At 46.0% G+C, this 24,773-nt stretch overlaps 1 protein-coding gene across 2 annotated transcripts in view; it reads right to left on the bottom strand.

Moving 5' to 3' along the window:
* Positions 1–1,232: 1,232 nt before the first annotated feature.
* Positions 1,233–24,773, bottom strand: part of RASGRP2 (RAS guanyl releasing protein 2) — a 329,120-nt gene continuing 305,579 nt past the window's right edge. For both annotated transcript variants that reach the window (XM_078660760.1, XM_078660759.1), the window contains exon 16: positions 1,233–3,033. In XM_078660760.1, coding sequence (XP_078516886.1) covers positions 2,975–3,033 — 59 coding nt within the window. In that variant the 3' untranslated portion in view covers positions 1,233–2,974. The remainder of the gene's footprint in view (positions 3,034–24,773) is intronic.

The raw sequence follows: 24,773 nt of genomic DNA, 5'->3' as shown, positions 1-24,773 counted from the left end.
AGCAGCCTCGCAATTAATCTGTGCCATAGCTGCATGCCTCAGGCAGTTGCATTTATTACATCTTCATTGGATAACAATACTTCTAAGTTAGACTTTAACATTGTTGACACACACACAGTTGTTCTCAAGGGTCTGATGAGTGGGCTTCTACATATCGTGACTTGGTAATGGTGGACTCAATCTGTCTGTCATGAGTTGGTCACTCTGTGAGCCGCCTCAATCCGGAAGACGTTCGTGAATTGCTCCTGTGCAAAATGCTCCAAGCGAGGGGACCCACAATCACAGTTGGCTCCTTCATGACCTGTCCCAGGAGTGGTGTCCAACAGCACATTCCCTATAATAATTTCAACACCAGATGCATTTGAAAGCTATACACCACTGAGTAGAGACTTCTGTGCTGTCCTAAAATGGACTATTGCTCTCTAGACCCTCTTCGCCACAAGGACAATCTTGTTATCTGGTGTCTCAGTCACAAAGGTTTGGTCTGACTTTAGTTTAAAGTGTCTCTCCCATCTACTCCAGGGAGTCACCTATTCTGCTTTTGTAGGAGTCTCTCTCCTGCTCGAATTCGGAATTGTCTGTCTCCTGTTCGATCATTGAAGCATGCCCACCTCGCTTTTAAATCGGTTAGTCCCTCCAGCTGGACGTTAGAACAGTTGTGGTAAGCCTTTGAAAATGTATGTCTCCATCTCTAGCAGAGGAAATTTGGGTTGTGATCTACCCCTGAGAGGGCGGGTCTTTTCCTGTTTCTCTGAAGGTTCCCCGACCCATTCCCTGTTCATATTTAGGAGGGTCTGTATCCCTCTTTTCTATCTTTGAAAAGATCTGTCTTTTTGTCTGCGTTTTGGAGGATATGTCTCTTGATTAATCCTTTGAAGGATGTGTCTCTTAGTTTACCCTATATAGGTTGTATAACTTTAGCTACTCTTCAGAGGATGTCTCCTAACTTACTCGTTGGATGATGTGTCTCTGTCTACCCTTCAGAGGGCTTGTCTCTTATCTTACTCATTGGACGGTGTGTTTCTTTGTTTACCCTTCGGTGGATGTCTCTTTGTTCATCCGTCAGAGGATGTGTCTCTGTGTCTCCTCTTTAGTGGATATGTCTGTCTACAATTTGGAGGATGGGTCTCTTAGTTTACTCTTCAGAGGATGTGTCTCATTGTCTACCCTTCGGAGAATGTGTCTCTTGGTTTACCTTTGTTTTTTTCTCTTCTGCCCTTATTAAGGGCCTGTTTTCTAATCTGTTTTAGGGATGGTCTGTGTCTTGGACTGCCCTCTCATGGGCTGTCCCTTATGTTTACTTTTGGAAGGCTCTGCCCCTGCTCTATACTTGGGTAGCTTTGTCTCATAGCATATCTCGCCTCATCCACCCTTGAATGCTTCTGTTCATTGATCCACCCAAGAAGGAATAGGGGCACTCCACCCTACACTAGAGTGCAGAGATCCTTCTCTAAGTCTACACTGGTAGATTCCATCCATCAAGACTGCCACGAGTCTAGAATTGGAAAAGTCTGTCTCTCTCCTGCCTCCTCCGTGAAGGGTTAGTCTTCCCAGTGAAGACTGTCTCTTAGTCTCTTAGATGTGTCGCTCTTTATTCCCCAGACATGTTGTTCACTTCAAATGTACAGGAAGGGTAAACAACCTTTACAACGAAACTTTTACAACACACTACCATTACAACGCGGTTATTACAACGCAATCTATTACAACACATTGCGCAGGGGGGCGCTCTAGGATAGGGAATAGGTTAATTTACTATCCAATAACCTTCTCTAGTGTCCACGGGGACTGGAGTTGGAATAGTAAATTAAACTATTCACTATCCAACACCCAAAAGCACTATGCGTTGTAATGGATTGCGATGTAAAAAACGCGTTGTAAAGGCAGGCGTTGTAATAGCCTGCGTTGTAACGTCATACATCCTACAGGAAGTCACTGTGTTGTTAATGCCCTCTTTTATATCTGTATGCTCTGCCTTCGCTCGGGCCGCTGTCGATCCTTTCGAGGAAGCCAAGTACATGGAAAACAAATCTAGAGTCTGGCTACAGATCCATGCTTATGGGGGGAACATGAATCCCATTGGAAGATCTCGTCACCAATCGTGAAGAATGTCCACTCAGCAGTACAAGTCCTTTAGGGAACTGTATGGAGCTGCAGGTCCTCGTCCACAGCCACAAATGTGCAGGACCTGCACTTTCAAAGAAATCATCAAGAGGCAGATTCTCTTGGCTGGGCAGTAGAAGAAACTGAAAGGCTCCTTTTGGGAATGTTCTATTGCAGTGACTGGGAAGCACATTCTGTGGCTCTGAAGCAGCACGTGGAATGTAAATATATCCACAGATCCAAGTGTAGCATCACTTGCTCCATGATAGTTAAAGGCTGCGATCTCTTTGATTATGTGCCATTGAGTGATAAGATCTGGTGCTATTCAGCAGAATTGGGGGGGCACAGTTTCTGTGAGCGTCACTGTGAGGAAATGTTTATAGCTCTTTAGAAACTAAGTGGGTGCCGTTTCTGTGGCTCAGCGGCAACAATGGAGCTTCTACGGCACAGTGGCAGTGACAGTGTGGCGACGAGGCTATGCTTTAGGTAGGAGCTCTGTCGTTTTTTTGGCACTCACATACAGCAGGTGTGTGGCATATTTGGGATGCACATTATGTGGCTTCTTGGCAGAAGGTATGATGCAGATCTCGTGGAACTGGATGTAGTTTCAATTCAAATGTGAAGTGGCAGAGATGTGTTAAAGTTTGTGTGGGTGTCTTGTAGCTGCGTGCGCAGTGCAGGCCTTGTAGCAGCGACTGTGCGGCAGGTTCTGCAGGGAGTGTTTATGTGTCTCTGTGGCAGTGATGGGTGTGAAGGCTCCTTGGCTGCATGGAAATGAAGGTGCCACCATAATCCTATCTCCACAACAGCGAAAGTAATGGTGGCTGCAGAACCTCAGCTCCCGGAGAACTTGCAATCTCAAGTGGTTGGATTATAGGTGGACATCGAAAACTCCGTCTTCCACAGACCGCACCTCCTCCTCCTGGATCTCTGTTGAGAAAATAACACCGAGGTTAGAGGCCAAACACACATGGGCACTAAATGTAGCTATCTTTCTGCGCGAACTCATCATGCCTTTATGTAGCTATCTCCCTTCCTAGCTCACCTTCCTTCCGCCACTCGCTCTTTGTTTTTTATCCAACATATTTTATACTTAGGCGATCAGGAAAAGGCAATATTATACAATGATGTCTAGTAAAGGACACAGCTTACAAACAGATACAAAATTAGCAATATTTTCCATTTCTAACCGAATAACTTTTACACTTGTTCCCCCCGTCCTCCTACTCCCTCCCCTCAAAACGTCATCTATCATTCCGAAACAACTCTTGGTCCTACTAGGTGAGTTTGTAGACGAATACATCTCTTTCCAGGCAGAGCATCAACTTTATAAGTTATACCAAGCGCCAGAATGAGGAAAGCTAACGAACACTATTGCCAAATGCCACGTTTACACACTGCTGCAAAATCTGTATTGGGGTAGATGGTATAAAAAGACAGACCCCGTGACAATGCCTGGACTATTTGATCACACAAAGGTGATCTGAGCAATTATAAATGAAGGCACACAATACAGGTAGATTCCATGAACCCATATGGCCTGGAGTTGGGCTGCCCCTTTCTGAAGAGAGCCCTGCCTTTTTAATTTGGAAACGGCCAAATTACATCTTACATGTAGGGTGATAACTGTTGATGCTAGTCATACTAAGGAACTACGATCCAGCTGTAGTATCCATTTTCAGGGTTGCAAACTCTCGGAATCAGAGTTTGGGACGACAAAAATGGATTTTCAAATGTAAAAATCCCATTGTAGGAGTCTGTAAACTTGTAGAAACTCCCATAATGGGATTGGTAATGGGAGCTTGTTGTAGGCACCCTTTTCAGATACCAAATAGGTCTGTGAAATATCAATGCTTTGAGAGCTAATTCCGTTCGCAAAACATTGAAATATTACACCATACCGAGTTGGGGTGGTAAGCTATTGGTCCCCTTGGGATGTGAATGGATATGAATGTTAAAAGATATGTTGGAGAGTAGTCAGTGGTCCAATAGACCTCTGCCAACTTTCATACAAACTTTTAAAAACGTAGTTTTTTAAATGCAGCCCAATTTCCTTAAAAAGTTTATTCTGTTGAAAGGTGATCATAGACATGGCGGGCTGCTGACTCTTGTAGGCCACCCATCCCTGTGGCGGTCACCAATCAGAGTGATGGCAATTTTAGAACTTCCTCACAAGCATTGATGAGGTAGGTCAGATTAAAGCATTTATGAACTTACCTACTAGTAAAATTCAATACTGGTCACAATAATGTTGTTGGCAAACTACAACCAGTATTTAGTACATCTGGCCCCCAAGTTAACTATTACATGAAGTCCAAGCTCATCTACTTCTTAAATCATTGAGTGAAATGTATTTATTGCCTTTGCTTTAAAAGGTAGCATTAGTTGCTCTGTTACCTCAGGCCAGTTTCATGCAGTGCCATTTCATTTGCTTTTTAAGTGGAAAAAGAAAAGCATACATTGAATGTTATTAAATGCAAAGATCAAAAGGTAAGGTTTTCAGACTTTACGCAGACTCCATCATTACTGATACAAGTGATGTGTTCTGATCTACCACTGACACTCTTACAAGCAGATCCACTAGTGCTGCTGGTACTATTTCTGGGATCAGGCGAAATGTAAACATTGCCTGTTTAGTCAAGCGCAGCTGGAAAACCTCACCGTTCACAAAGGCACGTAACGTTTCCCAACTTTACCTGAGGTGAAGTTAGACTTCCTGGTCATCAAAGGTGCCCCTTTCCTGCAGCCACGTGCCCAGCCCTGGCATGGGTAGAACATCTGACTGTAGGGACTCGATAGGTGCACTGACACAGTCACACACAGATGGCATCACTCTGGGTCTCAAGCTGGGAACGTTCTCGCTTATGCTTAGGGCTTCGCTTTGCTGTGGGAGTAGTGCGTAAACAGACACCATGCATGAGCTGAACAGCAATGATTCCCTTCTGCACCCTAGTGTTGTTCCCATTTTTTTTTAATGAAAGCTTTACATGTGTAGACTCGTGAGAATGCTAAACAAGCATTGGTACAAGCAATGGGTCTGACGTCGGCAGGCAGCCTTTTGGCTAGGCCAATGCATGTTTTGTTGTCATTGCATTTGTAAACCTTAAATGTTAGGGTACTGCAAAGTCTTCGCTAATATAAAAAAAAATAGATTTTAGTCTCAAAAAGCACACATTACCATTGTAACTCTACCACAAAGAGAACTATTTTGTATGTGGCTGTGCTCCTTGTGAGAGAGCAGAATGCCGTCACTCATAGTGAAATTAACCAATGGCGTACCAACCCCCCTATTCTGTATGCTTTAGTGGGTAGACACAAATATTTTAACTATATAGCAACAGACCAATTGATGAAGAGGGTTGGCAGAAAGCCTCTCTTAGCAAGTAAATAATACATATACTATTGGTAAAATTAAAGGTTTTGGCTTAGGCCAGGCCTAAAAATATGTGAATTTGCAAAGCATCTGGCTTTGCAAACTCACACACTGCTATTTTCTTCTTTCCAGGCTAATACTACCAACCATACTGTGACTATGATGCCTGGTACTATTAGCAAAATCATTGCAACAATGAAATGTCTATAGCTTCTATTACAATTATAGCTATTATTACTGCTGGTGCCACTGGCCCAGATACTATTTTCTCTAATAATACTGCAGCTGGTATTACTGCTACCTTAATGCCGCACTACAACTATGGTTATAGCTACTGCTACTACTGGCCCTAATATTAACTGTAATAGTTCAAGTATTTATTTTGTGGCAATCAGTGCACAATTTACTACAAGCACGACTGTTATTGATACTATAGGGCTTATTTACAAGCCCCTTGCGCCCCGGTACATCACTTTTATATGGGATAAACTGACATACCGACGGCTCAAGGTGCTTGTAAATAAGCCCCTATATCTATAGCTGTTTACCAGAACCCCTTTCCGAGGCCCAATAGGCAAGCAGGGGTTACTGTGCTCAACAGGGGTGTTCGAGGCCTTTTACGTCTGATGTCCCAGGGCCTGACCTACAATAGACTCCGCACAACTGGGCCAAGTGCCCCTTCCGCACTTGACCTTCAGTTATAGTTGTGGTCGAGCAGTCAAGGCTCCCGGGGGGGGGGGGGGGTTTGGGCGGGCGATGGGTGAAGATACAGGTCAGAGTACACGACTCCTAACAAACTGCAAACAGTAGTATTTTCTTTCTAACTCTACAAATGCAAAGAAATGTGACATTCAAATGCAACAACACAACCGCCTTGCAGGTGGGTTCTAGTAGTTGACACCAACATAAACCAACAGAGAGTCTACAGACGCAAACAGAGTACCCAACTACAATTACACAATATTACAGAGAACTATACTATAAATGAGTTCCCATCAGTACACCATCGAGACCGCCCTTCATCATCTGGGATCTCTTTTAGACACTAGTGCCTGCTGCTGTTAAAGGTGAAAAAACCTGCACTGGCCTGATGACACGCCATGTACCAGGAAATACCACAGCAGTTGTATTTGGTGTGAAGAAGGCGTGTCTGGTGGAGTACTGAATAGCAGTGCTGTGAAAAGGTGTGGGTGAAAAAGAAAGGATAAGAAAAGGAGTCCTAAAATTAGGTAGTGTTCAGGGACAACAAATTTAATAACCACCGTCACACTCCTAAATCAATAAAAACAGTGCAAATAAATGGCATAACAAATAACCACTTAAAAGTTGTATAAGGTCGACATGTTTCTGCAGTCTAAAAGAGTCTCGAGATCTCGTGCTGCTTCCTCAGGACCAAATAATGCTACTGCTACATAAAAGTTAAATAAACCATATCACCTGAATAGTGTAGGTAACTGTGTAACCATCTTCCCATCCCACTCGATGGGAAGGAAAAGCCCCACCTCACCTGGCGCGAGCTCAGGTAGATGGATGCACCGCACTGTCCGTCGGTACACCGGTCGTCCCTCTGAGCTCTATCTGGGGGAGGAGATAGAGCTCAGAGGGACGACCGGTGTGACGGTGGTTATTAAATTTGTTGTCCCTGAACACTACCTAATTTTAACTGATGCCAGCAGGGTATCGGTAAGGGGTCGGTGGGTTAGGGATTCTGTAAGTAGGTCTAAAAACATGTGAAATAAATAAGCAAGTGTTTATTTGCAGGTTTATAAATGCTTGCCCGTTTATTTAAAAAGAAAATCTGAATATTAGTGCTCAGCAACTAAACAGCAGCTGATGCTGCTGTTCATCAGGGGGGCCGCATGTAAAGGTCAAGAGGGCTGCAAGCGGCCTCCGGGCCATACTTTGAGCATCACTGTCTACTTTCATGAAAACCTTTACCTGACAACTGAGCTGAGCTGAGCTCGTCATGAGCAGACCCGTTCCCGTGGAACGCTCAGCACAGCAGGGGAATTATCCCCGCATGCGAGCGTTCCACGGCTCATGACGAGCTGAGCTCGTCATGAGCACCAGAGAGCCGTGCCTCATGACGAGCTCAGCTCATCATGAGCATCGATGTGGTTAACAGAAGACTGAGTGGAGCACAAACACCTAAAAAACAATTCTTCGAAGACTGAATTTTTGATACTATCCCCAAAATCCTAACTGTAACAGGAAGGTTTTCTAGTTCAAAGCCATCAAAAATACTGACAATATTCCAAAACTTGCCCCCATTTAAAAAAATCTTTGGACTAGCCTTCGGTGCAAATATTCCTCAGGGCAAATATTCAAGCTTTGGCTAAAATGGTAAGATTTCAACTCCAAAAGCTCGAGCACTTAAGGTATACTCTTTCTGTGCAAGACTTAAAACAATTGAAGCTCTGGTAATTTCCCCCCAGACGCTGCTCATGCCTCCTCACCAAGCACCCCAAAACACACTGACTCCATGTAGAACTGCCTGCATCCTACTTTGAGAGTTCTCACCATAACAACTCGTTAACATATCTCTTAGTTTTTGCTTTCCTTGAATGTCTACCTATAGATGACAGTTGCACCCTAAAAACTGCTCGCCTTGCCTAATATGCCTCACACTTTAAAACTCCCAGTCTCCTTTTTCAAAACGTATCTGGAGGTTCACGAAACCTGTGATCCAACAGCAAGGAATCTCTCTGCCCCCATATTTCCTGAAGGTGTGCATCATGCACACATCTTCCTTAAACTACAACCAGGAGCACTCTCCCAGTGCATATCTTAAGCGGCCTTCCTTCCGCTGTCTTCAAATACCTTCTGAAGACTATACTCACTGAGAAACATCTTCCTGTGATTGCAGAAGACTCTTTATGTTCTCTACAACAGCCTCAGTTAATTTGTTCTACTAACCACACGGCATATTAAAAAAGCTGCAGCGATAATTATCGCTGGCCGCCCCTAGCGCGAGTTTCCCTATCACCGGCTATCGCTGGAATTCATCGCCAAGTTAGTGCTGTATTTACAATGCTTAGCGCATTGGCAATGGAAATTCCAGCGATAGCAGGGAAGTGTCCCAACATCTCTGGAAAACCAGCGATGTTCCCTGCTAAACAGCGATGACCTTGCTGATACGACCCTGTGGTCGTAACCCCACATTTAACCTCCCATGCAAAGTATGCCTAACACTTGATTTTAGCAGACGTTAAAATACAGCGTTAATGGCCGGTTAGCGCGATTTTGTTTATCGCTATGCTGGCCGGGGCATTGTAAATATCTCAAAGCTGCCTTTGTGAAATTTCCCCACGTAGTCTATTGAGGCACTCCTACTTTGCATCTCATTAACGATGCGATGCGAATCGGGTGATAAATCATGGAAACACATGCTAGCGTGTCCTTGATCATATCGCGATAAAATTATCGCCGCTTTTCGGCTGAAAACGGACGCTAACGCCGCGATAATTTTATCACGCCCCTTGATAATATGCCCCCATGTCTTTCCTGAGGTGTTTACAGGCGATGCTCAGCTTCATTGTATAACTACAATAACTATTTATCTTTTCCTTGATTATATTCTATCAGACACTTTTTGTTCACCCTTTGAGTGCACTCGGTTCGGCAAGAGGACATCTTTCTGGATTAGATTTTTGACTAAACTTCTTCTATTTGTAAATACTTTGTAAATCCCCTGAAACTGTTTCACCATGAGTGTCTTCTATTGATGTTATTACATTTATACAATGCCCTACTCGAACAATAATTATTTCTTGTATACCAGTACTGCCCCTCTAATTCTTGCCGATTGCGGCTTCTTCTATCCTGTTATTTTGATGTACAGTGCTCAATAACTGTGTCACACTAAACCTCAAGAATGTCTAATTTTAGGGGGGCGCTAGAGGGCGCACGAGCTGAATGGCCGCACCTCAGTGAGGCTCCAGCAGCCTGGCATCCCTATCCCACACTAATCCTTCATTTCTGCTCCCACCCGCCTGAAAATCCCCACAGAGGAGCGACAGGTGACACTGCACACTCGGTGCAAGTTTGGGACTTCTACCGCCTGTGGTCGCGGAGATAGCACCGGTTGACTGAGAAGCCGGAGTGCGTGCTGACAGAGTGAAGCCAGGCGGCGGCTACAGAAACCACGCAAGCCCGGGGATCACCACGAGGCGCGCAGGCCGGCAGGGCACAAGCGGACAGCGCTACTCATCTCGGTAGCGGAGACGGACACTGGTTGGCATAGGCGGGAGTACCGGTAAGAGGCGTTAGGCGAGTGTGGATGGCGACGCCTGAGGAGGCTCCTGAACCCCGTTGAAGCTACTCTACCCCAGTGGCCTCTGCACTACACTTTCGACAGGCGCGAGCGCACAGCGCTGCAGTCGGCCTGCTGCTGCCCTCCTTGGGGGTATTCCGAACCCCGGCCTGCCGGCGCTCCTTATCTGTGCAGACCAAATTAAGATCTCTACTCCCGCCTTTCCTCCGGGCTCGCGCTGCGGAGGCAGGTGCTCCCCGCAGTGCCAGTAATCCTGTGAAGGGCCTCGGGGCGCTACCTTTTGCCAGTTCTGGGGACCTAGCGGCGACACGTTTGGCTCGAGTGCCTGGAGCCCTATAAACAATATCCGCCCTGATCCGCGCTTCACTGCCTTTGGGCCCCCACAGTGGCCGTCTGCCGACTCTGCACTGTTATCGTTGAGACCCGCGGGGAGTATTGAACCTACGGGATAGCGCCACATCCACAGTGAGCGGGCCTCTTCACCTCACATTTCGCCGGACACGGTGTGCGTAGCGCTGGGAAGCGCCCCTTCTCCTTGCCACCATGGGGAAACCGGATAACAGACAACCCAAGCTGCAGTTTGAACCTGCTACGCAAAAGAAAACGACTAGACACACTGGCGACAGCAGGCAGCCTCAGAGCCCGGCAGCGGAGGTTTCCACCTCGGGCCACACAGCTCCCGACATCGCCACGATGCTGCAGGAGATGCGCCATGGCTTTGCCACAGTGGTAGACAAGGTGGATAGGTTGTCCGCTATAATGGATGGCATAGCTCAGAAAATAGATGTCCATGAGGAGCGTATTACGGAGCTTGAGCGCCGAATATCAGACAATGATGACTCCACGGCGACGCATACTTCACGACTCTCAAGAATGGATAATGTATTGAGGGTGATTGCCGCCAAAAATGAGGAGTTGGAAGCGAGAAGCCGACGAAACAACATACGCGTCACGGGCATTCCAGAATCGACCAACACCGGGAAGATGGAGCTATACATTGAAAAACTGCTTACAGCAGCAGTAGGGGAGGAAGCTCTCTCCAACCAATTTATTGTGGAACGCGCCCACCGCTCGCTTGGTCCCCGGCCCCAGCCTGGTGCCCCACCAAGGCCCATTATTGCGCGCTTACTTAACTATCGGGATCGAGATGCGGCGCTGCGAGCGGCCAGGGAGAACCAGAACCTCGCATATGATGGAGTGCCCTTCTCTATCTATCCTGATTTCACCCCAGTGGTTCAGGAGCAGCGGCGGAAGTTCATTACTGTTAAGAGAAAACTTCGAGACCTGAACATTGATTATGCACTTTTATACCCGGCCAAACTGCGAATAACCCACCAAGGCACGCAACATTTCTTTCTCAATCCCCAACAGGTTGAAGAGTATATTAAAGCTTTGCCTAAAAGAGGTAGGCGACCTGCGGATGCTGAAGGGCTACATGATTCTGGTTCTGAATGACTGATCAACAGGCCTGTATTGTTTTGAGTTTCTGGTCTGCTGAATTATCAACGCTGTCTTGCTACATGGCGAAGGATATCACTGTGTGCGGTGGTTACGACTGACTCCTAGGGTCCCGGAGGCGGGTGCTGGACTGCAGGTGGTAATGTATGCCAGGCCCCCACCCTCCCTACTCCTTCTCCCTTCCGGAAAAAGACACTAAGTGAGGACTTCCACGGGGCGGGAGGACTGAGGGTGGTAGACAGTGCACCTCTAATGACCCCTATTGGGTATACCCCAAAGACCTTGACTTTTGCTCTTTTGATGTTCAACTGTTTTGGTTACTGTATGGGTGGGGGGTGGTCGTGGGATACTGGCGAGTTGGGGACGCTTCAGTGGGAGGGGGGAGGCGGGCGAGAGACTTTGAGTGGTGGAAATGCAACCGGCACAATGCGGCTCACCTTTGTGACACCGGATGGATGGGGGGTAACTGGTTGGCTGTTGGATGCATCTAGTAGTTCTACACGCAGTGTACTTTCGTTGGGGTTTCTTGAGGGGGAGGGGGGGGAGATCGAGTTGGTAAACCTGTTTGTTTTTGGCTCACAATTTGTGAGATAGGTATCAAACTTGTTTGGTTTCGGTTCGCAACATGTGCACTAGTTCTCGTAAGATTCCTTCGAGGTCACGCTGAGAGGCGGCTGGCTGGCGGCCAAGAGAGTGATGGGACTATTTTGAGATATGTGAAATGTGAGTTACTAACATGCAGTGCAGGTATCGGGGGAGGTGCTCCCGGGAGGCGGCCCCATTCCCCCTGGGTATTGCAAAGTGGGCGAGATTTAAGTTGGTTATGCACCCTATAGACAATGATTACGCCTTGATGGATGTCTTGATTCCTAATATATGTATCCAACTGCACCCATGGGGGACACATACCTGAATGTGCTAACGTGGAACGTGAGAGGGCTCGGGGACCACAGAAAGAGGAGACAGATACTGGGATACCTGGATCGCCATAAAATCCATATTGCTTTCCTACAGGAAACACATTTTGCGTCTAATAGACCACACTCCTTTGGTGGCAGGTGGGCCTCGTATACTGCCTTCTCCTCATATTCCTCCTATGCACATGGTACAGCTATTCTGATCAAAAAGAAAACACCCTTTTACCTAGCAGGCTCACGTACTGACCCTCAGGGGAGATACTGCTTAATGTGGGGTAGACTGTGACGTGTGACGGTGACGCTCGCCTGTTGTTACGGACCTAATGTAGATGATCCGCACTACTTCACCGCCTTATGGGCAGCGATAGTTGAGACGGGGTCGCAACACATAATATGGGGGGTGATTTCAACATTACCTTGAACCCCGCCTTGGACAGATCACACCCCGCCCCACATCATTACACGAATGGGAGGGAAATCCTACGTGCGACTGTTGACGACAACCATCTTATAGATGCGTGGCGCTCTTACTGTGGGACAAAGGGGGAAGGTACTCACTTTACCGCGCAGGCAAAATCATGGGCCAGACTTGACTACATACTCCTAACGTCCCTCCTCTACACGTCACTGATACACGCAGCGCACCTCCCCAGAACATATTCTGATCATTCTCCGGTTCTTATTACATTGAAAGGTGCTGAATTGGGCCCCCCTGTCACAGCATGGCGCATGCAACCCTCGATGCTCCTAGATACGGAATTCCAGGAAGAGCTTAGAGAGGAATGTCTAGACTTCTTTAAACGCAATAAGGACTCCGTTCCAGATGTTGAAACTATATGGGATGCATTTAAAGTCACGCTTAGAGGCTTCTGCATTTCGAAGGGCTCGGGGGTACTCAAGAGCATACTGAACAGATTGAGGGCCCTGGAAACGGACCTCAGGCAAGCGGAAGAGGCCCTCAGAGCGAACCCGGGTGGCGACACCTTGGCTGAGATACGGGAAAAGATATCGGAATATACAGATGAGGCTGCCCGGGAGGTGAAATTCAGACACAAACACTGGGTGGCACGACGGTATGGAGAGGGCGAGAGACCTGGGAAGGCTCTGGCCACTACAGTTAAACTTATGCGCTCGCCCACTGTCATACTTGAGTTAGAGACTGCTGAAGGGTTGTTACTTAGAGATTCCACGCAAATTCTTAATGAGTTTGTACGACACTATAGTGCACTTTACACCTCAACCAGAACGGAGGAGCTGACACTGGAGGATTACCTGGCAGATGTATCGTTGGGATGGCTGAGCGACTCCCAACGGGCGTTCTTAAGTGCCCCATTTGAACTTGAGGAAGTCAGGGAAGCCATCATGCATATGCAATCGGGCAAAGCCACTGGGCTAGATGGCATCCCCATAGAATTTTATAAGACGTATATAGATTTCATGGCGCCGGTCCTGCGTGAAGTATATGAGGATGCGTTAGAGGTTGGTCACCTCCCTGCTTCCATGAGAACTGCTCTCATCACATCCCTGCTTAAGCCTGGGATGCCCGCTTTCCACTGCGATTCCTATAGACCGTTGTCGCTATTAACTTGCGACGTGAAGATCCTCGCTAAATTGATTGCGACGCGCATAAGTCTACTACTACCAAACCTCATACTTCCAGATCAAGCTGGGTTTGTCCCAGGCAGAGCGACGTCGCACAACCTCCGCACCTTCTTCTCGGTCTATGATTCTGTCCATGAAGACTTGCCAATGGCGGCCATTTTCTTGGATGCCACTAAGGCATTTGACTCCCTCGAGTGGGATTATGTATTCCGTGTGCTTGAGCGTATGGGCTTCCCTATTATTTTCATCTCCTGGATCAGATTGCTGTATACACGTCCTGTAGCCAGAGTACTTATTAACGGGCAGCTATCCCCAGAATTCCCTGTCTCCAGGGGGACTAGGCAGGGTTGCCCCCTATCCCCGCTCCTGTTTGCCATAGCCACGGAACCCCTCGCTGCCAAACTTCGTCAACATCATCGGGATCGTGCTCTGCGGTGCTTTCAAAGGCAAATTCTCATCTCAATGTATGCGGATGATATTACACTCTATGTTCGCCACCCGGATGAGAATCTACACCCCATGCTCAGGGAATTCATCCGATTTGGGGCCCTCTCTGGAGTGCAGATTAACTGGAGTAAGTCGTGCATCTTTCCACTCACTGCCTCTACACGTAAATTTCAATTGGAATACCCACTTACCTGGTGCGAGGGGGACTTCAAATACCTGGGTATACATGTAGAAAAAGATAGGGAGGTGCTCATTCGTGCCAATTATGGCACGGTGATGGATAAAATCGGTGACAACATTTCCCGGTGGATAACCCTTCCCCTGTCCATGGCCGGGAGGGCCTCACTAGTCAAGATGGTAATACTCCCTCAACTTCTGTATTTATTTCTGAATATACCATTTCATCCCGGTGCGTTCTTTTTTAAGCTGCTGCGCTCGGAGTTGCTCAGGCTGGTCTGGGGTGGGAAAACGCCCAGGCTTAAATGGGAGGTCCTCACCAGGCCGTACTCACAGGGTGGTTTCGGGGTGCCTGATTTCGAGCTTTACTACCGAACTGCCCAGGCCCACTTCGCCTATTTCTGGGTGAGACAACCTAGATACATGCCACAGTTCGCAGCTGAACACTGGCTAGCGCACCCGACGCCGATCGAGGGAGCACTTTACTCCCCAGTAGGGTAGAGACAAGACCCCAAACACAGTCCTCAGTACAGTAACGGCGTGGAATCATATTAGTTCGAAACTTGATTTACAGCTACTATACGCCCCCCTACTGCCCCTGACGTACCACCCACAACTGCCACTACTACAGGAAGCTGGCTTTCAAAGGCTATTGACAAAAATCCATGTTCAAACATGGGGTGACCTGTACAGAGACGGTACTTTCCGCACCAAAGACCAACTCTATGAAGGGATACAACCGACGCCACTAGAGGTCTTTTACTATGTACGCCTCAGACATGGTTTGCAGGCTATTACACCTGATTTCCCACACGAACCTCCTGTATTACTCCCCTTACAACACATACTTCAACTTGATAACCCCAACAGGCTTATCTCCACGCTTTATAGATCGATCCGTGCCAATGTGGAATACGCTGCGTTGCCTGCTAGAGAGCGGTGGGACCAGGAACTGTCCGTACCCCTTACTGATAAACAATGGACATTTTGTCTGGAGCAAACAGAACGCATTTCCTCCAGCAGTAGGTACAGGGTCATACACTATAAATTCATTCACAGATTATATTATACACCTGCGCGTCTGCACAGATTCCGGCTGCGGTCTACTGACACTTGTGACAGGTGCGGGGCTTCGGGGGCAGATTTCCTGCACCTTGCGTGGGGCTGTGCTCAAGTACACCACTATTGGGATCAGGTCTTTCAGGCGCTCTCCAAGATGATAAATATGACAGTGGAACCGTCACCGGTGTTGGCTCTGCTGGGCTATGTCGAAGCACTCCAGGCAGCCCACCGCAAATATGTAGCGATGGCCATGCTATTGGCCAAACGTAGAGTAGCCTGCAGTTGGGGAAGGGGAAGGGTGCCCAAATTCAAGGAGTGGATGCGGGACATGGTATACTGCCAGGAACAATTACATATTTACGCTGAACTGATACCCCCCACTTCCAGACCCACTGACATATGGGCCCCATTACACTGCTATTTGATAACAGAATCCCCGATGGCTGATGAGGATTAAGGTTTGAATGCTGGGAAGTTGCTCTGATGTTCACTAAACATGGGGAGATGTGGGGATATATCAGGTAGCTGTGAGTTCCGTTGCTGCTGTCGTAGAATGTCTAACTTTAACCTCTTGCACAACTCTCTGAAACCCGATTGAGTCGAGTTTGGTGACTGGAAAACAAAATGGATTTTTTATTTTTATTTTTTTTAAACTACTAGCACCGGTAAAACTGTCCCTCCCTTCTTGCAACTCTCAGGTTAGCCACTGGAGGGTAGCGCAACACTAGAAATAGGGGTGCAAACATCCATTGTTAGCAACTAGTGTTCTGACATGTCGGGGCACATCGATGGGGGCCACTCGTAGGCCTGATTAAGGTAACATCTACAGTTAGTGAAGGGAAGGCTTAAAAGCAGAGGAGAATAATTAGGTGCAAATTCCTCACTCTACGGCCAGTATAATAATACTTTAAAAAAATTATGCCGTTAGATTTTCCCGTTTCTCCACGAAGCCACTGCTTAAATAGAAAAAAAAATGGCAGCGGCGCACACTCTTTAACCACTTCAGCGCTAATGACAAGGGTAACTCGTCATGGACTTTCCATTGATTTCAATGGATAGTCAATGGAAGATCATCAGGTGCCTTAGCAGCCAAGTGGTTAAACCCGACGTTGCCAATGATCACACTCCCTAAACTTGATTCCATCCCAGGCCTTTCTTACTCCACCCTACACTTCCTGTCTCTCCATCTCGCTCTTGCAGGTTCTTCTTCATGCCTGCTTTCTCCAGGGATCACCGGTTTCCTCTCTTTCTCCTCATTTTCCCCTTCTCCGGAACCAGTGATGCTGGAAAGCCTGTATCTATCCATTTCATAACTTGCAATAAACACATTCAGTAGTTTAAGCACATCTAGTTAGTTCCCTTGCTGAAGGCTAGGTGGCAGCCGTGGCATGTGGCTTGAGGCCCAAGATGCCTCACTTCGAATTGCGAACAGTTCCCTGGAGGTAGCGAGAGATTTTATGCAGTGTAAACTACTATTCCCAAAGGGGAGAGTGAAATCGTATCAGAAGAACCCTTGTCGGGGTCTCGTGATATAGGATGGAAGGAGAGACGGGAAATCTGGAGCCTGAAGCCACAACACTGACAGTGTACACTGGAGATTTTGTTCAAAACAAAATCATTTCGAACTTATAAGGTGAAAAAAGCTGGAAGCTGTATCTGCAGACAGAAACTCAGGAGGGACAGAGTTGAGAGGGGTTATCAGGGTGGCAAAGATCTATACGAATCCCGGAAACAAGGCAGGAGTACCTTATGCTCAAAGTATAATGGCCTGTTTGTCTACAACGTATTTTTAAGAGTCTGGCATCGGAAGAGCAGTGCTCTATTTTTTAGCTATGAAAATGCGATGTGGGCAAAATCACAGGCAGCAACTACAACAGAATAACTTCAAAATCACTATGGATCACAATAAGATTTTATTTCAGCCAAAGTAAAGGCAGAAGCGCAACGGCGTCACTTCAGGAGGGAGTTACAATCCCATAATAAATGTATTTTCTGGTACAAAGTTGGGTACAGGTGTTTTCAGTCAGGTATGGTGAGGTTTCTCTTGGATTTCACCAGCAATATTTTTCATAGAGACAGCAAAAAAAGCACACAAACTCTCTCCCGCTCTGTCTTGACAGTCTTCAAAAATGGTGGTTATTTGACCAAATATTGTGTTTTCTCTCACTTAGTACCCCTACCTATCGCATTTCTTTCCCTTTCCACAACCCCCTTAAGCCCTCTTGTGCACCCTTGCTTGCCGTATAATGTATTTTAACATTACATGCCATAGTGATTGTTGGAAAATATGAAGCTCCCACCCCCTCCCTAATCTTACTGACCGAGCTACGCCAAGGGAGGCAGAAGAGAATCTTCAAATGTTGTGCTAGGTAGGGACACGGGTGATGGCCACACTTCAATTAGGCCATGGCCCAGTACGGCCAATTGGGCAAATACTGAAAACTCGTCTCCCGTTTCTGAGCTGAGAAAAGAAAGCAGCATGTCTGCTTGCTGCTACAAGGTCACGCTGCTACCAAAACACAATACCTTTGCTAGGCCTGCCATCTACGCTGTGAATAGCAGCACTAGAGTGCTAACCTAACTCACATAATGTGCAAGCAGTGGGTGCACTCCTGCTGACTGAGGTGGTGACACATGAGAGCACAAGCACACTGCTGCCAGCACACACTATGTGAGGGCTGCACAACACTTCGCCCTTCATGTATTGTACTTCAGGCAATCACACACACCTATCACATGCTTTCCCTGTGCATGCACTGCACAGCAATACATCTCTAAAGTAATGTATTTCTATCAGGTATACATGCATCCAGCACATGTACTACAGGTGCGCACATGTGGTGCAGCTTCGCAACAGTGAGGATACTGGCGTTATGTATGTTGCTGCCTTGGCCTTCATTATTCCCCAAGGCCTAGTAGCTCTGCAGCCCCAAGCCACCATACTCCTCGGAGCTTTCTACACAGACTGTTCTTGGAATTTCTGCCTTCTGATCGCTGAGGTGGCGAACTTGGTTGCGGTGTTGGCTGCTCATGTCAAGAAATCAATGGTCTTGTTCTTGAATGTTATGAGGGTGGGGCAGCCAGCAAGCTGCTTCAGCTGGTAGGTGCAAACACTCTATGACCTCTATGGCTTTGTCTCGGTGCACTGCAGTGAGTTTAGAGGTCACTGCCAGCCCTACTTTGAAGTCTCTGGGGGGCATATTTACAATACCCATGCAGAGCACAGTGTTACTCCAAATTTGGTAATGCCGCTCTCTGACAGTTTAAAAATGCAGGGATGTGCCATATTTGCACAAATGTGGTGCACCCCTGCGTTTCCCCTAGTGCAAAAAAAGCTGCCTAGCGCCAGTGCAGGTCCTTTTGCGCCATGTTGCAAGGGTGTCTGAGCTGCAGGGGCAATTGTTTATGTGCAGGAAAGGACACCTTCCTGCACATAAACAATCTTAACAGGTGACTTGTTCTATTCATGGGTGCTGCAGAATGCAGCACACATGTAAAGACCAAAATACAAGGAGAAATAAACCATTTCTCCTCGTACCTCCTGTTTTCCTGGTCTTATTTTTGGCAGTGCCCCATTCCTTGTAAATATGGGGCAGTGTCAAAAAGCAACGGGTGTTGCGTCGGAATGCCCACTGAAACACCCGTTGCGTGCCCCTTTCACTGTAAGTGCTGTGTGAATAGTGCATTATTTGCAAGGTCGCGGTAAGCCAAGTTAAGTGGCTTAACGTCGCCTTGTAAATAAAGTGAAAGACTTAACATTACCAGAGCGTCAAAATAAGTGATGTTCTGGTGGCATTAACTCCTTGTAAATATGCCCCTGGGTTTGTATGAACCGCCATTACAGTGGTCTATACAGAGCCATTTAAACATTTGGTGTGCATCCTTCATTGCTGATGGATGATTACACCAAACTTTTAAAAGTTTTTTCTTTTTTCTAACACAAACTCCCAAAGAGGGACTTTGTTGGTGGAAATGAAAATGAATGCCCCGGACACCATGGAAGATTCATCCTGTGATGAACAGTAAAAAAAAAAAAAAAAAGAAAAAGACATCCAACTGCCCACTCTAAATAGAGAGGGAGGTCGGGTGGCTTACCTCAGATGGTCTGTACTCCCTCATCCATTAATGGCCCAAGGGCTGTAATAAAAATAAAATAATAGCACATGCAGAGGGACATCATATGGAGTGGGAACAACTGTCTGTTCCCTCAAATGCTCACATATATGAATTAGAAGCAGCCCTTTATGGACAGCTTCTAAACTATTGACACACATGCTTTTCATTTGCAAGATGGGGGAGAAGCCCCTTTTACACTCCTATTCTTTGCCAGTCACAAGAATTCACAACGCGGACCTTGCAAGGTAAATATTCATCTGCGACTCGGCATGCCCACTGGGTACATTGGGACTATGGAGTTTGCACTTGCACAGCCTGTCATTTTGTGCACGACAGGCTTTGTGGATACAAAACCGTTTCATTCATTGAGCCCATAATTCCATAAGTGACTGATAAAAACATCTCTTTTTATTTTCTAAAAAACAAACCTCAAATATGCAACGATAGAAAACAATACCAATAATACCCAATTTTCTTCATTTTATGTGACTTGCTCTATATAAAATATCATGAATTCCATAGCACCTGTTGCTGTGTCACATCCAAATAAGAATCTTTCTTTATCTTGGACTTTCCCTCAGAGGTCCATTTTTGGGTATCATATCATATTTCGACACAACCATCTGCACGTAGCTCAATTGGTTCCGATTTGTCTTTTTAGAAGCCCTATATTTATTCAGTCTTAACACGATGCTTATGATATTACATGTATAGTATGGATTTTTCAATTGTTGTACGCACTGTATGTATTTCAAAATAATGTTTTCCCTTTTAATATTGACTGTTAATATGGTTGACAGTATCTATCCTCTATGATTTTACTGTTCTTTTGTATTAATTTGTGAAGTGTTATAAAGTCCAAAGCCGGGTACACGTTAACTTAAACTTCAAACAAATAAACAAGAAAAAAATGAATGGCACCCATTTGTTCAGACATTCGGATATACGTTCATATTCCAGTTTAATTTTTCAATTCGGAAGAGGTGCGTATCCTCCATTAGGGCATAGGAGTGTTGCCCCACTGCAGAGCAGAGGCAAAAGTGAAAAATAAAATATGAAACTATTTTATTATCATTTTATTTTTCTTACAGAAGCCAGAGCCAGCCAAGTCTAGGGCAAGAAAGGGCCATCCAGATGACAGAAGCAGGGAGGAGGAGTAGGGCACATGCCGGTTTGGCTGTCTGTCTTAGGACAGCCAAACCGACATGCGCACTTAGCATTTCTCCGGTAGTAAAATTGTTGGACAATTGTGGCACTCCTTTTTGTGTTTATTTTTTTATTTGCATTTATGGTTTTCAGAGTAGTTTGACCATTAAGAGGGGAGTGCCTATTATTACTGCTTAATGGGAACAGCACTTGTGCAGCCACATATAGCCAGAACTGCTATTAGTTTGGGATTGTCTGGACTTTACTTCCTCTTCTTGTGTTTGTCCCTCTTCCGGAGCATGGATGCATTACTCGTGTCCTTCCTCTGCTCACTTTGAAGCATTACTCTTTCTTTTTGCTTTAGTACTCCACAAGAATGCATGTGTTTTTCGCCTGTCTGTCTCTCTCATGTACTGCTCATCACCCTTCTACAGTGATCCATGTTGCTCTCTCTTGCCAGTCTGTTTCTCCCCGAACCCAAGCCTTCTGCCCATGTGTCACTTTCTCGTCTTGCAGCTCCCTCCAACAGCTCCATGTTCCTCTATCTAGTCCATGTGCTTCTCACCCCTCACTCCCCATGTTCCTCTCTCTCGCCTATGTTACTGCCACCAGCACTCAATATTGACTCCCACCACCACGATGCTTCTGCTCCCGCCCTCCATCTTGTTTCAGCCACTGTGTTGTTTCAGCCACTGTGTTGCTTCAGCCCTGTATTGCTTCCTTCCCTACCCATGTCCAAGTTTGCTTCTCACCAGCTTATTGTTGGTTACACCCAACTGTGGCTCAAAAAAGAAATAAACACTTTTGTGCTTTTTATTTACCGATAAATAAAGAGAAAAAAAGCACCATCATTATTTTATAGGTGCACGCGCCTACAAAATTAGACAGGCAGACGTGCCTAATGTTTACTTTTTAGCCATGCTGCAGAACATCAGGGATGCTGTGCAGTATCGCTAAAAACCATTAGCAAAATTATAGGATCAAATGGCGAGACCTATTGGCTTTGCCAATGCTTGCTTCAATTCATCTTAAAACACAGGATGACTGAATGCCATGGCAGTCAGTCGGCTATCACTTACTGTAGGTCTAGACAGAGATCTTCCGTCTTATTCCGTGCATAAGATACTAATGAAAGGATTGTATTTTTGGTGTGTTTTAAAGGCATACACAAACATGGTAACGATCTGGCCACACGGTGGCAGCAGTTCCCAACTGTTGCATTTTAGCGAAAGTGTATATGTAGATTTTTAGGTCAGACCTTATGTGTTCAACAGAAAAAGAGCTCCAAGAAGCCCTACTGAGATGAGGGCTTTGGCCCCACTCACATGTTCCTTCACTTGAGTACAGCATTTGATGTGGCAGAAGACGTGGGGTTCCCCTCAAAAAGAATGCTTGTTTTGCACTTTTTGTCTTCTGAAATGCTTGGGTTTAATACAGAAGGACTGTATCTACGCTGTAGCCCTGATTCGTTGATTATGAAAAGCTATGACAAAGGCAGAATGGATAACATATTTATTCTGCAAAGCGTGTGTTAAGTCCAGTAGCCATTTAAGGATGCCTATCGACAGGTTTTGTATGTGATGGAATGTCACATATTACTTTAGTAGGAAAGGTTTTGGTGTTGGAAAAGCCCTGACGCAAACCCTGAAATTAGAAAATTCGGGTTGACCTTCCTTAGGTGAGGTTGTATATTTTTAGCAAAGTGTAAGTTTGTAAATATGTGTAATGCTAGGACTTTATGCTTGACAGCTGTTTAGTGGAAAATGTATGTGTAACAGTGGGTATGCTTTGGTTATGGGGGTGAATGTTTTGCCATTGTGCAACATTCCGTCCATCATCTTGTGTGTTTTGCTGTTCACCCTATGTGGGAAGGGTAAGCCCAGACGTTGGTCCCTTGTTCACTAAGCCACTGGAGTCAAGCTATCCTAGCTGAAGAGGGCTGATAGCCAGAAACCGGTCCTAGGATGCTTGATTCCGGTCCAGGAAAGACATGGCTTGGCAGTTCGGGCTGGACTGTTCCCATGAGGCACAGGGTCAAGGCTGATTTGCATATGGCAATGTCTGAACTGGGGGGGCTTGGTGAGCAAAATAACGATGGATTAAACCCAGATCTGTGACTGGGGGTGAATGTTTTGCCATTGTGCAACATTCCGTCCATCATCTTGTGTGTTTTGGTTATGGTGATAACATAGTCTTAAAGGCTATAGGCCTGACTCGATCTTTAAGAAAAGTTTTGTCAGATGGCATGCATCTAATCTGTTTGATATGATAAGTTGCAACAAAAGCTATAGGCTGAATAATTTATTGTGAAAACCACGTATTAAAGTCAATAGTACTTCAATGGTGGGTTTGTATTACACCATTTAAAAAGCTGTGTATGCAAGGGTGTTGTTGTTGGCCACACCCTCTGACAAACCCTGTTGCTAGAACATTTGATACTTTGAAAATCCTTGCTAACCTCTCTTAGGTAGAGTTGTACATTGTCTTGCCAACTTTAATGTTGTACATATTTGCAGTTTTATGACGACATGCCTGGAGGTTACCTTGTGGAACAATTTACACTCAATAAATGAAGCCTGACTTATGGCGACAAACCAATGATTAAGGGTAAGGCTCAAATTAGGCTCATTGGGGAAAGGTATGTCAGATGTCCTAGGTCTGATCTGTGTACTGTGAAAAGTTATGACAAAGGCAGTAAACATGACATACTTATTGTGAAAAGCATATGACAAAGCCAATTGGTAGTTCACTGTGGATTGTCGATATACAGGGTTAAAGCCCAGGTATTTTGTCACATGAAATGTCACAGATTACCACAGTAGGCAAGAGATCCTCAACACCCATGATTATGAAATGATGCGGGACCCCACCTCTGAGCTGCAGAAAACCATCAAGACCCTGGTGGTGGGTGCCAAGGAGAAGAAGTGGAAGCAGATTTTTTAATCAGCTTGAAACCGCTTGTTCCGGGGTTTTATATTCTGTCGAAGATCCACAAACCTCAGCGCCCACCACCCAGTCGCTCGATTGTTTCGGGTATTCAATCGGTTTTAGAGCCCTTGTCCCAGTTTGCGGACTTTTTCTTAAGGGAAGCAGTCATTACACAGCCATCCTATGTGCAGGATACCACTGATATACTCAACATTCTTAGTACAGTGGTGTTTGACCCCAGGAAGCAATTTTTAGTTAGCATTGATATCGAATCCCTGTATACCAGCATACACCAAGATGCCACGCTGGTGGCAGCAGCGCATGCTCTTGGGGAGCTGGAATGGTTTTACCACACTCCTCAGTCCTTTGTTTTGCAGTGCATTGAATTGGTCCTTACCAGGAATTTTTTTGAGTACAGGAATCAGCTGTACCTCCAAGTGTCAGGTACGTCAATGGGGGCTACATTTGCGCTGAGTCTGGCCTGAATTTATGTGGACCAGTTTGAAAGCAATGTGATCCATCACGCCTCCAACCCCTTCAAAGAGAATATTTCTCTTTGGAGGAGGTATATTGACGACGTGCTCTGCATCTGGACTGGCTCAGAGCACTCATTATTGACCTTCCTGACATGGTTAAACCAGGAGGATGGCTGCCTGAGGTTTACATGGTCTTTTAGTCACTTCTCTGCTGTTTATCTTGACGTGGATATAACAGCAAGGGACGACAAGTTACTTACTTTTGTCCACCAGAAGCCGACGGATAGGAATTCCTTGTTGCACTATCGCTCATTCCATCCTAGAGAGCTCCGTGATAATCTTCCGGAGGGGCAATTTTTGAGATATCACCGGAACTGTTCCTCTTCAGAATTGGAGCAGTCGGAAGAGTTAGCTACCAAACTTGGAGCTAGGGGCTATCCCACCAAGGTTAATAAAAGAGCACGCAAACGTGCACTGAATACCCCCTGTGATGCTCTCCTGGAGAGAAATGTAAAACAAAAGGATGAGTGCTTACATGTGGTCACCACTTTTGATCCTTTATCCACAAGAGTGAGGCAGATTATATGAAAACATTGGTCAATTTTTAGATACGGGGCCAAAAAGATGCTGCCTGCGGTTTGCATTTCGTAGAGGCCCGAACTTAAAGGATAAACTGGTCCACACAAGGTTTAGGC

Source organism: Lissotriton helveticus, chromosome 9, assembly GCF_964261635.1.
Source record: "Lissotriton helveticus chromosome 9, aLisHel1.1, whole genome shotgun sequence".
NCBI classification, from domain to species: Eukaryota; Metazoa; Chordata; class Amphibia; order Caudata; family Salamandridae; genus Lissotriton; species Lissotriton helveticus.
Note: the sequence above shows the minus strand (reverse complement) of the source record. Positions and strands in the feature narration are given on the sequence as shown.